The sequence below is a fragment of the Struthio camelus genome, chromosome 9, assembly GCF_040807025.1.
Source record: "Struthio camelus isolate bStrCam1 chromosome 9, bStrCam1.hap1, whole genome shotgun sequence".
Classification (NCBI taxonomy): Eukaryota; Metazoa; Chordata; class Aves; order Struthioniformes; family Struthionidae; genus Struthio; species Struthio camelus.
Window position 1 is genome coordinate 3,052,011 of NC_090950.1, and position 17,672 is coordinate 3,069,682.

Sequence of the window (17,672 nt, forward strand, 5' to 3'; positions counted from 1 at the left end):
ATGGTGATCCTCTACCAGTCCATCACTGACATATGAGGACAAAGCCATGCTAAGAGCACAGAGATATGCCTTTGTAACGAAGAGAAGCTGAGACCATCAGCACAGATGGACCGAATGGATGCTCTGAAATGACAATTATTCTGAACAACCACAGGTGAGGGTCTTGATGACTGCCGTCCCCACCCCAAACCTGAATGTGCAAATACATGAGTTCAGTTTGAGCAGAGGAGATGGGGTGCCAGGAAGCAGTTGCTGTATTTGGGTATGTCCCACCCCAAACAGCAGGAGGGTGGAGGAGGGCTCCAGACTTCCCAGAATGTCCTAGGATACTGTCGCACAGTGCCAGTCCAACAGGAGGGTGAAAAAGGTGGCCTTCAACCCCCCATATACCCAGCAGCAGCTAGCCTGGGGCCCCGGGGTACTACAGGAAGAGGAGCCTGGGGCAGCAGACAGTCGGATCAGAGGGACAGGGAAGCGGCAGGTTTGCCTGTGGTGCAATAGGAAAAACCCAAGGCACTTTAGGGTGGCCAGGGAATGCTTCAGAGACCAGGGGTCTTGAAGGGAAAGCCCTCTCCAGAGGACTGTACCATGTGCGTATTGAGGTACCCCTGCCTCTCGGCTGCTTAGTAATGATGGTCCTCCCTCTTCATTAAACTACCAAGGGCAGCAGTGCTCTGGAAGGTCCTCTGGGCTGGGTTCTTGGCCTGGGCTCCTTCTCAGTCAAGAAAGAAAAGGCTCAATTTGGGGAAAATTTTGCCCTTTGGAGCTCAAGAAAGCATCTCTGGCCATTGCTGCATGTGGAAGCAGGGGTAAACCCATGTAATTGGAGGATTCCGGGACCCGGGACTGCTCTAGGTAAGAGCGAGGACTCTGCCACAGGGTTTCATTAGCTCCCTTGTTCCCAGGTGTGCTAGGATCAGTGCCCCTGAGAACACACCTCAGGAGGGGGATCCCAGCAAAAGGTGCAGGGGACCTGAGCGCTGAAGCCTCCCAAGGATGCCCTGAACAGGGACAGAGCTGTGGGCTGACACCTCAGACCAGGCTGCAGTTACGAAGTCAACACAAGAGCGCAATGTTGGTTGTGCCAGGGCCTTGCCAGAGGAAGAAGGTGCGCTGGAGGCCAGAGCTGCTGCTTTGGCTTGGCAGGAGGAGGCAGAGCGAGGCTGTCTCACTTCCCAGAAGATGCTCTCCCGCAACTGCATGGGCCCGCCAATTCCCAGGTCTGACAAGGTTCACGCCTTGTTTGACGCTGGGGCAGAGGTGGTGGCACGCTGTGGCATGTGGCCTGCTCTCAGGCAAGCCAAAACACAGGTCAGAATACGGAGCATGGCCTTCCTCCGTGGCACAAGGTCTTCAGGCCAGGCACTGGAAGCCAATACGCAAGGAGAGATGGCTCTGCAGGGGAAACTGTTCCAAGCAGCAGTGAGTGTTTCGCCTCAAGCGCACGGTCAGGAGAAACTGGCAGCAGGCGCATCCTACCTTTCACACCACGCATGGAGCAGGAGTCAGGGCATGCAAAGGAAAACTTTCCAGTCTCGGGTAGCAGGGCAAGGATACACCCGCTGCTGAACACATGAGGGGACTCACCTGAAGAAGAAGGGTTTGAGGCTGACTGGGATTGACTAAAATGTGCTAGCACGTTGCAGCTGGGAGGGCAGCACGTGCCTTCACAACTGCTACGTGGCCACACTCTATGACGAGACCGAGCTGTTGGTCTCATCAAAGAGCTCCTCTCCCTACAGTTCTGGCTTCCTTTCTGTACAAACCTCTTTTTGCAATCTGTGTGCATTATGTCTGTTACAACCAAATTATGTAATTTGACTTGCTCAGTTGCAGATCATCGCTTCTTGCTAATAGGAGCCACCCACAACCTCTACATGCTGCAAGGGAACATTCATGTCTAGGTTGCTTCATGGACAAGGAGAGAGGATTACACACAGAGAAAGGAATTGGCCTGTGGTCTTCTCTCAGCTTTGCTCTCTGCAAGGTATGCTGAGACACAGGTCTTACCCTCTCAGGGCAGCTTCTCTTTCAGGTTGACCGATTAGCAAAGTTTGAGTCCTAGGTTCAGTCAAGGGACACAGACATTCATATCTTCACATATTTCTCTTACTGGAGATTAACTTTCGTACCAGAACAGTCAGGCTTTGGCATCGGTCTTTACCTATCACGGGCCAAAGTGATTACCAGCAAAGACAGCATCCTCCTGAGCTATGCTGAGCTATACGCTACTTCGATTTGCAAACCACTAGGACATGTACATTGGAAAACATATTACAAAAATCAGTAGTGGTCAGCATGTTTCAGAGACAGCTGATTACCAGCTGGGTCCGGAAGAAATTCGGCTCAAGTAGATGCACTATTATGGTTTAAATAATTTCCTCTAAAAGCTTCTCTGAGAAATAGGACGCCCTGGTGGATGGTTCTGGTACAGGAGTCCTATGTCCTGTGGGATCATCGGTTTCAGGATGATGAACATGGGAGAAGACAGCTTTGGGTTAAACACAAACAAATCTGGGCAGGAACAAACCGTGCGAGAAAACCATGCAGAAAATCAGAAATGAAATCAATGTAAACATTAACAAGAGAAACATGGAAAACTTCAGCAAGACAGTTCTTTTTTCAAAACTAAAAAATGTTAGATTGAGAAAAAGGCTTCAAACAGTTATGAAAAGCACATCCCTTTCAAGGCAACGTTCTTCACCCAGTGCCACGTTTCCCCCTAGAATATCTCTAGCCGTAATGAGCGCAGGAGGATGAGCAAATCCCAAGGGCAAAGACCACATGGGCACCGGTCACTGCTTTTGGGATTCCCCTTAAGACATTTTATGCCAAATTTACCATTTTTTTTCTGAAGCCTTTGCCCGAGCCACTCTCATAGGGTGAGAGCTACACAGTCAAAGCAATATTGGCTGAGAGAAACAGGCTGATCTGCTTGGGCAGTGCTACCTGAGCTTGCTGCTGTACTCTGAAGCCCAATGCAGGGCCAGGCCTCCCCCGCTTTTTAAAGCATTGGGCCTCAGAAACCAGCTTCCGGTGGTAGTTAGCGTGGATCCCCCTCTAAGAGACTTGCTGCGCTCAGACCTCACTGGCCAGCAGCAACAATTCAGGAAACAGGGTCTGAAGCAAGACTCAGTGTTGCAAGGCGATAATAACAGGGCAGATAGCTTGGGAGCACCCAACACTTGTTTCTCCCAGTGGCCAGGCAAAGGCACGGCCTTGCCCAGCAGGAGGCAACAGCTTGTTTCTGGATTCAGGCTGCAGGTTTAGCTGGCCTGGCCCATGCACTATTAGGCTGTACCTGGTGGGGGCAAAGTTCTGCATCTCCCTCACCCCCAGCACTCGCTACCGTCCTCTGAAGGTTATTACCAGATAAAACAGCATTTGCTGACAGTCAAAAACAACGAAACATTCTCAGCACACAGAATAGCCTGCCCTGCCTCTGACCAAGTGTGCCATGTGCTGGGGACCTACAGAGTCCTGTGGAAGGAAACAAAACCATTCAAGGTACTTACTTGGACTGGGTTTGCTTAGTAAGGTTCTTTATGGTCAAGCCCTCCTTTCCTATGATCGCACCAACAAACTGCGTGGGCACCAGCATCCGCAGTGGGAAATCGAGCTGTTTGGGCTGTGAGGAGCCCCCCGGGGAGGAGCCCTGCTCCCTGGAAGAGTGGCCCCCGCGGCGGGATCGCTGAGGGGGCGGAGGGGAGCTCACCTCTTCATCCGGGATGTAGGAAATCTTGAAGGAATAGTTCTCAAACTGGTGGCCGCTGAGCTTCTCAATTGCTCTGAAAGGCAAGCAAAGGAAGGGGATGGTGAGGCTGAGGCTTCAGGAGCATGTCTCTCCAGGAGGTGTATGTGTCTCTGGCAGCCCTGAGCACTTGCCCTTGCGGAGACCTCGACAGGACATGGCCCCTCTCCCATCCTAATTCCTTCTCCCTTCCTACACCTTCTGTCTCTCATCCTGCTCTGAAGGTGACTGAGAGAAGTCAGAATCCTTCAGCTGTCATTGCACTGAGGAAGACACCCCCAGCAAGGGTGGACAATGTTCCCGAGCCCTACACTGGCAGACCATGCCCAGGCAGGACGAGGAGAGGGAGGGAGGATGTCCTATGCTGCGTGTCCACGCGACCATCTTATAAATCTGCAGACGGAAGGCAACATCCAGAAATGAACTCAAGTGGCAAAGAAGGATGGTCAGAAAGGCCTGTTCAAAGCTGCTTTGCACAGCCACCCCCGTAACTCCGCGAAAGGACCAGAGGGGGTTACTATAGACTCCTCAAAACAGCTAGTGAGACCACGTGAGGTAAAGAGCCATGAAGCAGATGGGAGGCCAGCGCGTGGCTGTGCAAGTAGGGACACACCTGCGAATGAGTGAAGTTCAGGCTCACCAGAGCCAGCTGGAGGAAGGGACAAGGTCACCTGAGCTGGGCAAGAGCAGCTGGCAGAGCAACCAGGAGGGAGCAAATGGTGAGCGAGAGCCTGTCTCACCTGGACTCCGTGGAACCTGCCATGGTTGTCCTCCCAGGGCACAGGAAGAGCCAAAGGGATGTGCTGAGGGTGCACATTGTCTCAGGTGGACTCTGGTGGCTTACGAGGGGAATGAGAGCTGGGGAAGAGTAGTGCCAAGCAGTTCCTTTAGGAGGGATGCTGGTCAGGGCCGGGCCTGCCCCTCTGCACACCAGCAGAAGCTAACGCATGGCATGGAAATGGTCTCACAGGCTCTCTGGATACGTGCAGCAAGGGACAGAACACAGAGGTCCTCTGAACAACAGCCAAAGTGCCAAAGAAAAGGATGTGGCATGTGGTGCCCTTTGTCACGAATCCCAATTTCTCCTTTTAGCTCTAGTAAGGCTAGGGCTGAAGTACCTGGGCTATTCCATTTGCTCTAAACTCCTTCTCAGCTGTGTGATACAGAGCCACGCTGCAGTTGCAATTAGAGACTGTGATGACTTTTACAAGTGGGGACGGCTTGAGCCGTATTTACTTCCAATTCCCCTTTCTGCTGTATTTCGTTCTGCCTATTTATAGGCAGGCATATGAGCACGTTGCTGTAAGAAGCTCCTTGCCAGGCCTATGTTTCACATTTAATGAGTACTTCTGCAGTCTCACAATCCCTTTCTGAAATCTATGCAGTACCTTGCAGTTAGATTTCTCTGCTGAGGTCTTCCTTGTGATCTGTTTCTAATACAATGTGCTTTAAACTGAATACACATACCTATGAAACCAACCCATAGCCTTTCTTCTCTGCATCCGATTACCATTCAGTTGTGTGTCAAGCTGCAGAGCACTGAGCCGTCACCACACAGGACTGACTTTAGTCCAGCTAGATGTGACTGATCATGGTGTCTTCATTAATCCTGAGGTCTCTTATCCCCAAGTACCAAGCAGTGCTGTGTTGGTGAGAGCCCCCTCTTTGTCACCCTTTTTGGACAAACATCCCAAGACGCTTGAGTTCATGATACATTTATTTATGGCCCGTGGTACCTTCCACTGCCCTGCTCACAGCCACCCTTCTCAGGTCAGCTTGGAGCGGACTGTGCACCCAGCATGGCTACTTTGCTCTGCCCAAGGAGGACTCTCTCCCTGCCTTGCTCTTCGGCTGGCCGAGTAACCAGATCCAGCTTCCTGGACCAGCAAATCATTCTTCCTGTCTCTGTCCTCACTAGTTGGTCATGTGCTGAGCCAATTCAGACAGGAGATTGCTGGGTTGTCCACGAGCAAACAGGGGCTTGACGGGGCTCAGTCAGGCACCAGGCCAGACCTACCACAACACTAGGGCACAGTTTATTCTTGAAATCTCCTGTCTCAGGAATCCAGAGAGGACCTAAGTTAGTACTGGAATCACTCCTGAGTCACAGCATTATATATTTAACAACTAAAGGATCCTTTAATTTATCTGGTTTTGCAGAAGTGACCATACCTTTATTGTATCCAGCTGGCCTCTTTATCTGTTTTGTTTGGGTACACTTAAACCTTTATCTAAACCTCTGTACAAATGAGACTTTTAATGGTATATGAAACATTGGGCGGAAGCTGCAATCTCTGTATGTGACCTGGTTTAGATTCATTCCAGTCCATCGTCACCTTTTTTTTTGGAAAATACATTTTGAATTTTCTCTCGCAAGACAAGTGGTAAATCCTTTGGCACATCTGTCTCTGCTGGCATTCTGTGCAGCTGCAACTTTCCGTCCCATGCTGCCGTGCAGCATCTGCTCTTATGTAGAAAAACCAGCACTGCATCCTCTCTAAAATGGAACAAAACTCTCATTGCCTTTTGCATTGGAAAACCTTGCTTTCTACACACATCAGTTTACCATCAACTAAAACCTCAGCTACAACTGTTTTTTCATCAGAATCAGCTTTTCATATTTGAGTGCTCTGCAGTCATCTGTTAAGTGGCAGGACATAGAACTGGCTCCAAACTTATTAACATTTGTGTTTGGGAACTAGCCTGACTAGCTATGGCTTTTTCTTACATGAACTCAGTTTTGACTTGCCTCAGTTATACCAGAAATATCCTGGCCACTAATTATGAGATATGTTAATTACTTACTAGTAGTTAATTTAGGGCTGGTCTCTAACGTAGTCTGTAATGAACTGTTTTACTTGAAATGGTCCTTACATTTCTGATTTGACTCCTAAATAATTTTTTCTGTTACCTTCCTTTGGATATGATAGATCTTGAGGGATGTCTTTCCACTCCCACTACTCCATGGATCCACAGCCACACCAGGTTCTTCCATTCTTTTGACGTTTTTCTTCACGAGTGGCATTTCTTTAAGCTTCTTCTATAGCGTCTCTACACAACACACAAGCAATTTGCTCTCTGTGGATCTCCATCCTCTTCAGCAATTGGTCATTGACCACTCCCTTCTACCCTTCATCTTTTACCCAGTTATTTATTCATCCAAAGACCTGTCTTCCCCATGGCAAGGGGACCTTTTTGAAAGCCTTTTATAAGTTTATTAATTGGTTTTCTTGTGCTTGTTATTTTCTTTAATGAGGACAGTCTCCTTTTTTACATTAAATATGACTGTGTGGATGTACTGTATTGTGCTTGTATTGTTCCTGTGAGAAAGTTAAGTCTATGTATGTGGCACTCACGGTTACCATATGGCTCTTTCATTGGAATATTTTGAATGAGGCCTGCACGCTGCCCAAAGCCAAGGCAAGGGTCGCTTGCCTTTTTCTTAGCTCCAGGAAGCAGAAGTTGGCACTCTCCGAAAATTTTGGTCTCCAACTTGAATTTTCCCCAAGAGGCACCTGGCCACATTCCACCACTGTCACCCCTTGGCTGGGTGGCCAGCTGTACCAATGATGAATACGGTGCATTCCCAATTTACGCTTCAGATTCCAACCTGTGAAGAGGGTTCCTTGATGAACTGCTTATCTGACCTGACTCAAATTTTTTCTAGAGCTCTTTGCTCTCTGAAGACAAGGTCAGTATGGAGAATATAGCCTGCGACCAGGTAGAGGATTTCAGAAAAGGTAGGATCCAAAGGGAATTGCAAGTCAAAACAGATGAGAGCTGTTTGGAGGGAAGAGGAGAAGGCACAGAAGACAAGGGGACAATCATAAGGCTAGCATGTAGAGACTGGGCTGATGGCCCAGAAATGGACAAATGGTGCACGCGCACAGACCATGGGAGACCATGAGAAACCCCATCTCCCAGAGAGGACAGTAGGCAGGAGACTGGCCAGCAGTGGGGGAAGAGGAGAAGGTGCAGGGGACTGCTGGCCCCAAAACGGTGAGGATGCAGGACGCCAGCTAGTACTTGTCTTCAGGGAGAAAAGAATCACTCAGTGTAATTCTAAAGAAGTCACAGCACTATACAAGATCTGCTGAGCTCGGCTCCTGACAAAGAGAAGAACAGGGATCCAGACCTCCTCCTTCGTCTGACAATTCACATCATTTTTTCTTGGCCAGGTACCGCCTGGCCCACATCTTGATACAAATGATCCTTAAGGATCAGCAGATCCCTGAAGGAGAACTCAGCCCCCCACCTCATTTTTAGGGCTAATGATGGTGCAACCACCAGTAGAAAGAGACAATGAATACTGGGCTTTCAAAGTGAACAGAACCACAGCAGAAGCAGGACATGACACAGCTCAAGTTAAAACTAAAATATGCTTGCTATGTCTTAAGGAGAGCTGCTATTAGAAAGTTCAGCTTGATCCACTCAGGTCTGAGGAAAGCACTTGGCTTTCCATCCAGCAAACTTACTCCCACATCATTTAAAAATCACCTGTTAAAAAGGAGTCTGATGGCTCCAGAAGGGGACAGACCAGGCAGTCCTTAAGACACTTGAAGATCACACTATAAGATCTTAGAAACAAGCCCCTGCGGCCTTCAGAGAAGAAAAAAAATAACAAAGAATGGTGCAGTTCAGAAAAATGACCAGCAGAAAATACATAGATTTCATTGGGAAAGGGAAAAGTTAGGGTGGTTGTCAGTAAATTTGTCCTGTCTGGAAGGTCTGTAGCAGGTGGAGTTGCCAACAGGGCTGGTCGGGGCCTGGATCACTCTCCCTCAACACTAAAGCGCTGCAACCTTCTATGGAGAATACCACAGCATCACAGACAACATCTCTCCTCATTATATGGAGAGAAAGCAGCCCTCGTCAGTTCTGTGGAGCATGAGAAAAAGTGGTTGCTACCTGATTTGGCACACCTGTAAACATTCCCGGGGGGGGGGGAAGAGAGAGAGAGAGAGAGAGAGAGGGAGAGCGAGAGAGAGAGAGAAAATAAAGGTAAACCAAAACAAAAGCGACTTACACTTTTGCTTCTTCTTTAGTTGCATATGTTACGTTGACAACTGCTGTTTCTGTGTCTGTGTTGACTGAGGGAAAAGCAACATAGGGTGAGTTAGCTCATGTAAGAAGAGGGCCTTCATCTCCACTGTTGGCCCCCCCCTTGGTACGTCAGCCAACTGCAAACGCAGGAGTTGAGAGTTGGAGCATGAGTCTCTCGTACTGGATGGCCCTGGCCACCACGTAAGGGGTGAACTTGTGCATGGAGCTTGTCTGGATGGCCAGGGTGACTACTCCCCGATAACTACAACCTGGGCAGCAACAGGAATCATTAAACAAGACAATGATTCAGACTCGTTTCACTTGCAAACGCCTCAGAAGTTTTTTAACCCAAGTCTGCATCCATGGGTGAGCAAAGCATGAGTGTCTTAAAGCTGCCTCCGCTCCGCTCTGTGGACTCCCAATCGTCTGGTGCCTCTGAAAAACCCTGTGAGCCTGGGCTGGGGCCTCCAAGATCCATTATACAGCCAGTGAGGAGGGAACCCAGACAGTGCTGCTGTATTTTCCCCCCAAGAACAAGGATGCAGCAGGACAAGCAAAGGAGATGCCTTTTGCTGGTTTAAGATGGAGATCTTGGCAACTCAAGGTCCTTTAGTCTGCACTCCAAGCAGATGACTGCTTGGGTCTCTTACAGCTTCTCTAGAAAAGTCACGTTACTAACAGTCTGTGCTGTGGGGCTGGACACCGGGTTTAACTGGTGCTAGCTGTCCTACCCAGCAAGGCCAAGGCAGCCCTGGGCAGCAATATTTTTCCTTCACGTCTGCGCTCCCAGGGCTTCCCTTGCCTTTCCATTCCCCTCTCTGTAACAGGACTGATCCACAGGAGATCAATACTGGGAAGCCTCGCTTTACCAACCTCTCCAGTGGGGAGAAGTGCACTGTGGCCAGGCGGGGACCAGAGAAGTGATGGCCACTGAGGCATCTACTGTGTAATTTAGTTAAGTCACTTAAGATCGTGGCCTCTGAGACCTCAATTCAGTATGTTCTGTCTGCCAAAGGCCTGCTGGAATCCAGAGGAAAGGCACTGCGGGCTCAGGGTTTCGTTTCCGAAGAGCAAGAGTATCACCTGAGAGCAGGCTCTAGAGTGCAGACTGCGGAGAACAGACTCCACTCCTGTCGCTGCAATCGCCTTCCCCTAGCAGACAGCAGAGGCCTTTCAGACTGCGGGAAGCAGTGTTGTTCATAAAAAGGACGGTTTACACACAGATGCCATCTAAAGCTACCTGGGCTTTAGGCATCCAGCTGACCAACAGGAGTTTGGCATGTTCAGCTGGAGCATCTAGTCCTAAAGGGCTGGAAGAGAGACTAGCAGGTTTGAATATGGCTTCTTTGAGGCGCACACCACGTCTCGGGGCCTTTTATCATACATTTTTCTGAGCATCCTCCTGGTGTGGTGCTAGAAATTGCTTCCAGCGTCTCAGTCCCGTCTTAAAACTGACTACTGAGCCCTTCAGGGCCAGGAAACATCTTTTCAAAAATACGCTCAAAATATTCTGCATGTGAATGCCCTGAAAAAGATCCAGCAGCAAAAACACACCCTTTCATGTGCAGACCATGGCCTTGCTAACTCGGAAACCCCAGATTCAGCCGGGGATGTGCACATAGGTGCTCGTATAGAGGCCTCGCTAATGATCTGCAGCTGTTCCAGGCTGGATCCAGCATCCAGGGTTTGTCTACGAAGGCTATGGCATTTGTCTACAAGGCTGCAATGCCAGGCCTTGCCAGCCTTACCAGGGGTGAGGGATGAGAGCCAAGAGAATGCATGTCTCAGCTGGACATAACTGGCACTGCTGCTCTGAGCAAACTGATACGATAGCAGGGGCAGCTCCCAAACAATAACACGCATTTCATTTTCATGAGAGGATTAATGCCAAGTGCTGTCAGCAGAAAAGCAAACTGTTGCACAGTCCCAGACCGGCCCTGTGCCTGCGCAATATGGGCAGCCACAGGCCTGGAAGTTCAGGGACACATGGGATCGGCTCCGGGCACCTCCTGGTGTGCAGGCAGCCCAGTGCTTCCTGACACACTCTGGCAAAACCTGCTTCCCATGCCCTGCTCAAACGGCACGCGGCCAGGTTGTGTCATCGCAATCCGTGTGCCCTTCACAGAGACAAGGGCACACGCCTGGCAACTAGGAGGAAGCCAACCCAGCAGAAGCACTGGAGGCTGGAGGATTCATGACCCAAGTCATCTTGCCACCAGACAAGGGTCCCGCCTTTGCCCTGTGCTGCCAACAGAGGTCAGCAGGGTTTAGCCCAGTTCCAAATCACTGGGCAAAGCAGATTTCACCCTATTACGTCCTGAAATGAGTTTTTTCTCCTGCAGAGGGCATGCAGAAGTGGGGAGAGGTGCTGGGATTTTTGCACTGATGGGGACCCACGCTAGACTGTCTTACCTTGTTCTACATTGTCCACCGTCCCATATTGAGCTAAGAGGCCATCCAGCACCTGAGAGAGAAAGCAGCAAACAATGCAAGTGAAGCAGGTAGGAGTGGCTGCTGGGCAGATGGGCACTCTCCTGCTGTCCTCAACCAACATTGACAAGGACGGGGCAGAGGGAGAGCCAGGCTCAAACCCCACTTCACCCACGATGAACAACGGACCTGCAATAGGCAATAGGCTCCCCGGCCTCTCTCCGCTGGATTTCAGCACCCAGCTGTTGTGACAGATGTACTAAAAGCACTTTGAGACTTATTAGAGAGAGTACCGCCCCGCCAATGCACGATCAGGCAGCAAGCCCAGTTTCTGCAAAGGGCACTGAAAACACATGGGATCTGCGTTCTTAGCGGTCAGACTATTTTCAGAGTTGGCAAAGCAGCATCCTAAGAAAGAGTTGGCTTTCTTAGCACAAACAGGACTGGCACCAAAGGAACTAAAGAGCTGATCTCTCCACTCATCTTCCTAATAGCAGGCATCAGAATTGGAAACCACTCCTGGGACGACACAGCCACCATCTCTAAGGCTGAGCAAATACACTCATCTCAAAGAGTACTGGATGTTCCTTCTCCCCCAAATCGGGGCATATCGGGGCATATCCGATTCACTCCAGATCAGCCAATGACCAGGAACCCAAATCTGGACACAAGACACGCTCCCAGCACTGCACCAGGGTGCCCTGCAGCTGGTATTTACTGGTCTGACCTCTTGGTCGTGTTGTTATCAGGAAGACTCATCTACTCTGTCACTCTCACTTCAATTTGGCTCACAGCTCATGAATTAAGGTAGCCAATCTCCTTGTCTTGCTCATCTCATAGCCTCACAGTGATGAAAGCAGTAGCTGAGCATCAGAGCAAATACCCTCCAGTCTCCTCAAAGCTGGCCACTCGTGCAGGCGAGCAGAGAAACATCGGCAGACAGACTCAGCGGCACTCTCACAGCCATGTTCGAGACAGCACCATCTCAAGTCTTTTGGAGCCTTCGCCTACCTGCTTAAACCAACCTGCCTCCATTATCCCAAAGACCCTCAGCACTCAAAGCAGCCTTGGGACCCACAACCAGGCAGGATGCTTCTCCTCTGCACCACAGTTTACTCTCTGCCTCCCTCCCCGGGTTACTGGGAAGATAAATGGGGAACGCAGGCAGATCACATACTCCTGGTAGCTCAGCTACCACTGCTCAGGTAAGAACAGAGGAGGAGGAGATAAATGGGGGTGCTTTTATAATCACCCTGCCCCTATAGGGGAGACAGAAGGGAAGCGCAGTGCTTCTTACCTCCCACTGCAGGTGGGGGGGAATATTCCGGATCTGGATCTTTCTGCTCCTGCAAAGACAAAGCCCCAGGTTACAATTTGAAGGAATGCACACGCTGCACATTGCAACGGGAGGGCAGCAATTTCCAAAGGCTTTCTGGAAATCAGATGCCACCTGGTGAGAGCTTTCAAAAACACCCAGCTTCCCAGACTCAAAGAGAGCCCAGGGCTGAGCAAAAGTGGCCTTTTATGAAGGAGCTCCAAGCACCAGGGAAAGCCATTTTACTTAGCTCTTAACTGGCCACTTCCTGCTGCGGCTGAACCTGTCTCAGGAGAGATCCCTGCCCATCACAGCTGCTGTTCTGTGTTTCCTAGGAAACCTCTCGAAATGAAAACCTCCAGATTCACAGCACACAGTCACACAGGTACAGCCAGGATCACAGGGCCCCCGCACACATGCACACACCCAGTCATGCTGCCCCCAAGTCCTGGCTATGAGGGCTCACAAGCCAGGAGAGCCTTGCATATCCTGGGTGGGTGGGAGACACAGTGCCCAGATACCTGAGTCCCATTGCTCAGTGGCCCTGCTTTCCATCCCCTCTCCGACATCAACACAGCAACCATGCTATAAGCACATGCTCCTCTGCAGAAGTGGACTGGGCCCACTCCTATTCAGAGGAGGCAGTTGTGTTTTACAAACCCCAAGCGTGTGCACTGCTGCTGTCCAGTTCCTAGCAAGACCTGGCTGCTTTCAGTGGGGAAACCCATGGCCAGACCCTAAATCCACTTACTCTGAGGCCTGCCCTTGAACGTGGCTACCATATCCAACTTCACCATGGTACGGCCTCGGGGCACAGGAGTACGGCAAGCATTGCAAAGGCTTCTTAAGCGGGAATGGCACCAAATGCATCCCCAGTCTTGCTGTGGGAAGAGGTGCTTGGGCAGGAGTGATTTCTGGGAGAGATGAATCCATGGAGGATCCAATCAAACCATCAACTCATTCACTGTCCCACTATGTGATCCAGAAATCAAATGCAAAGTCAGAGGTGTTCCCCAATTGGGAGGCTCCCAAGGCTGTCTGGAGAGAGGGTACAGATGGCCACTCCATGGCTGGCTTCCAGCACACACAGTGCACGGGTAGATCTGTACAGCAGATCACTGTAGGCTGCTCCCCAAGGGAGCCTTTGGTGCACAATGGGATTTGGGGTTTCTCAGTGCCAAAGAATCACAGAATCACAGAACGGTTGAGGTTGGAAGGGACCTCTGGAGATCATCTAGTCCAACCTCCCTGCTCAAGCAGGGTCCTCCAGAGCATCTTTCCCAGGGTCGCATCCGGACGGGTTTTGAATAACTCCAGCGAAGGAGACGCCACTACCTCTCTGGGCAACCTGTTCCAATGCTCTGTCACCCTCACAGGAAACACGTTTTTTTCTCAGGTTTAGGTGGAACTGCCTGTGGTTCAGTTTGTGCCCATTGCCTCTTGTCCTGTTGCTGGGCACCACAGAGAAGAGACTGGCCTCATCCTCTCGACACTCCCCCTTCACATACTTCACACGTTGATCAGATCACCTCTCAGCCTTCTCTTCTCCAGGCTACACAGGCCCAGCTCTTGCAGCCTTTCTTCTGAGGAGAGATGCTCCGGTCCCCTCATCCTCTTTGGAGCCCTCCGCTGGACTCTCTGCAGTAGGGCCATGTCTCTCTTGGGCTGGGGAGCCCAGAACTGGACACAGGACTCCAGGTGAGGCCTCGCCAGGGCTGAGGAGAGGGGCAGGATCACCTCCCTCCACCTGCTGGCAACACTCTGCCTAAGGCACCCCAGGAGACCATTGGCCTTCTTGGCCACAGGGGCACATTGCTGCCTCATGCTTCACTTGTTGTCCACCAGCACTCCCAGGTCCTTCTCTGCAGAGCTGCTTTCCAGCAGGTCAACCCCCAGCCTGTCCTGCTGCCTGGGATTACTCCTCCCGAGGTGCAGGAGCCTGCCCTTGCCTTTGTTGAACTTCATCAAGTTCCTCTCCGCCCAACTCTCCAGCCTGTCCAGGTCCCTCGGAATGGCAGCACAGTCTTCTGGTGTGTCAGCCACTCCCCCCAGTTTAGGATCATCAGCAAACTTGCTGAGGGTGCACTCTGTCCCTTCCTCCAGGTCAGTGATGAATATGTTGAACAAGACTGGAGCCAGGACTGAGCCCTGGGGGACACCGCTCGCTACAGGCCTCCAACTAGACTCTGCGCCACTGACCACAACCCTCTGAGCTCGGCCATCCAGCCAGTTCTCAAGCCACCTCACCATCCACTCTTCTAACCCACGCTTCCTGAGTTTACTTACGAGCATGTGATGGGAGACAGTGTCCAAAGCCTTGCTCAAGTCCAGGTAGACAACATCCACTGCTCTGCCCTCACCTACCCAGCCAGTCATCCCATCACAGAAGGCTATCCGATTGGCCAAGCATGATTTCCCTTTGGTGAATCCATGCTGACTACTCCTGATCACCTTCTCGTCCTCCACATGCTTAGTGAGGACCTCCAGGAGGAGCTGTTCCATCACCTTTCCGGGGGGGGGGGAGCTGAGGCTGACAGGCCTGGAGTTTCCTGGCTCCTCCTTCTGGCCCTTTTGGAAGACTGCGGTGACATTGGCTTTCTTCCAGTCCTCAGGCACCTCTCCTGATTGCCATGACCTTTCCAAGATGACGGAGAGTGGCCTAGCGATAACATCCGCCGGCTCTCCCAGCACTCGTGGGTGCATCCCGTCGGGGCGCATGGATTTGTGGGTGTCAAGTTTGGACAAAAGATCTCTAACCTGATCCTCCTCCACCAAGGGAGAGTCTGCCTTTCTGCAGCCTTCCTCTCTTGTCCCCAGAGTCTGGAATTCCTCAGCACTGGCCTTAGCAGTGAAGACTGAGGCAAAGGCAGCATTCAATAACTCTGCCTTCTCTATATCCTTTGTTATCAGGGCACCCGCCCCATTCACCAGTGGGCCCACATTTTCCCTAGGCTTCCTTTTGCTATTGATGTATTTGAAGAAGTCCTTCTTGTTGTCCTTGTCCTCCCTTGCCAGATTTCATTCCAAATGGGCCTTAGCCTTCCTCGTCGCATCCCTGCACACTCTGACAACGTCCCTGTATTCCTCCCAAGTGGCCTGTCCCCTTTGCCACATTCGGTACACTTCCTTCTTCTGTTGGAGTTTGGCCAGGAGTTCCTTGCTCAGCCACGCAGGTCTCCTGCCCGCTTTGCTGGACTTCTTCCTCAGAGGGATGCACCCATCTTGAGCCTGGAGGAGGTGATGCTTGAATAGTAACCGGCTTTCTTGGACCCCTCTTCCTTCTAGGGGACCCCTAGTTCCTTCCTTCTACCCCATGAGATTCCCCTCTTGGGGTCCCTCAAGAGGCCAACGTTAGCTCTCCTCAAGTCCAGCCTTGCAATCCTACTCATTGCCCTGCTCCCTCCTCGTAGGATCCTCAACTCCACCATCTCACAGTCACTGCAGCCAAGGCTGCCCCCAAGATTCACCTCTCCAACTAGACCTTCTTTGTTTGTTAGTACAAGGTCTAGCAATGCACCTCTCCTCGTTGGCGTCTCCACCACCTGGGTCAAGAAATTATCATCAATGCTCTGCAGGAACCTCTTTGACTGTTTGTGCCTAGCGGTGCTGTCTTCCCAGCAGAGGTCAGGGTGGTTGAAGTCCCCCATGAGAACCAGGGCCTGTGATTGTGAGGCTACTTCCAGCTGTCTGTAGAAGGCCTCATCGACGACTTCCTCCTGATCAGGTGGCCTGTAGTAAACCCCCACAACAGTGTCGCCCATGTTAGCCTGCCCTTTAATCCTTGCCCATAGGCTCGCCACTTGCTCTTCATCCACCCCGAGGCAGAGCTCCACACATTCTAGTTGCTCCCTCACATAAAGAGCAACTCCACCACCTCACCTTCCTTTAGAGGGACCTTTACGTGTGGGAAGGCTTGAGATCCAGCACCCAGATCTGCATTCATAATCCCGCTCCTAATCAATTATCTCCAACTAAAGTGTCCTATATTCTCATTTGGTCCAGCCTTAATAGTCTCATCTTTGGATATGCCAGCATACTCGTATCTGCTCGCTTCATGGTGCAGCGGGACCAGGGCTGGTGCAGTCAATGGAGCATTATCTTTTCCTTTTTTTTTGCTGCTGTTTTCTAACAAGATCAGCTCATGAAGTTGACTTACCCTGCAGCTGCATGACCACTAAATCTGATGCAAGAAGCAGTGGGAGAAGTGGCAGCTGTAAAGGTCAGAGTGGGACCACCTCTTTCAATGGCAGAGATTAGTTTTCATGCCAAACCACCTCCTCACACACACACATGTCTGGTTTTCGGGCATGGATCAGCAGCTGTAGGTATCACTATTTTTGCAAAGGTTTGCCCTCCCTTCTGGAGTCCCTCGTGCCGGACTCAATAACACAGCAGAAAGGAAGATGAGCTCAAGGGGGAGTTAATATCAGCTATAGGAAGAGCAAATCCATTGTATGCAAAGACAATCCTGCAGCTGCATATGGGGCTGAAGGGAACAGCCATTTGTCCTTTCTGCAGGTGCAGAAGCTAACTAGTGAATTAAATACTGTAGGAAAAAGTAGATTGTAGCTGAAGGAAAGAGGAGCTTTCCTAGGCCCACTTATTGCCAGCCTCTAACAATAAACCAACCAGGAATTTAGCATAGAATAAAAAGGGAAGTAAAGCTTGAAATGAAAAAAAAAAAAGGATAGCAACAACAGCTTCAATATCTGTTGGGAAAAAATAAGTTGTGCATAAATCACAGCCTCCCCCGGTGGAGGGGCCTCTGGGGGCTCCGGGCCAGCCGCTCGTGCGGAGCAGGGCTGTCCCCAGCGCCAGTTCAGGGCAGCCCTGCCTTGGCCTACCTGAGTCCCAAAAAGCCGCAGCGAGGGAGATCACCCTCTCTGGTGACCTGTCCCGGGGCTGCACCACCCTCCTGGGGAAACAGCTGCTCCTCCCACCCAGCCTGAACCTCCCAAGCCCCAACCTTTGCTGGTCAAAGCGGACCAGGTTCCCTGCCTTCTCCTTGAGGACCCTCTGCCCTTGACCTCAGCCCATCTCGGCAGCCCTTCTCCAATTTCTTCAGCTCCCTCCTGCAGCTGGGACCCAAAACTGGATCCAACGGGATCCAGGTGTGGCATTCTCAGGGCTGAG

At 51.0% G+C, this 17,672-nt stretch overlaps 1 protein-coding gene across 2 annotated transcripts in view; it reads right to left on the minus strand.

Moving 5' to 3' along the window:
* The window catches only part of IGF2BP2 (insulin like growth factor 2 mRNA binding protein 2), a 78,142-nt gene that overhangs the window by 19,481 nt on the left and 40,989 nt on the right, over positions 1-17,672 (minus strand). For both annotated transcript variants that reach the window (XM_068955162.1, XM_068955161.1), the window contains exons 3-6: positions 12,522-12,570; positions 11,207-11,258; positions 8,778-8,841; positions 3,516-3,788 (exon numbers count right to left, since the gene is read on the minus strand). In XM_068955162.1, the coding sequence (XP_068811263.1) occupies positions 3,516-3,788; positions 8,778-8,841; positions 11,207-11,258; positions 12,522-12,570 (438 nt within the window). The remainder of the gene's footprint in view (positions 1-3,515; positions 3,789-8,777; positions 8,842-11,206; positions 11,259-12,521; positions 12,571-17,672) is intronic.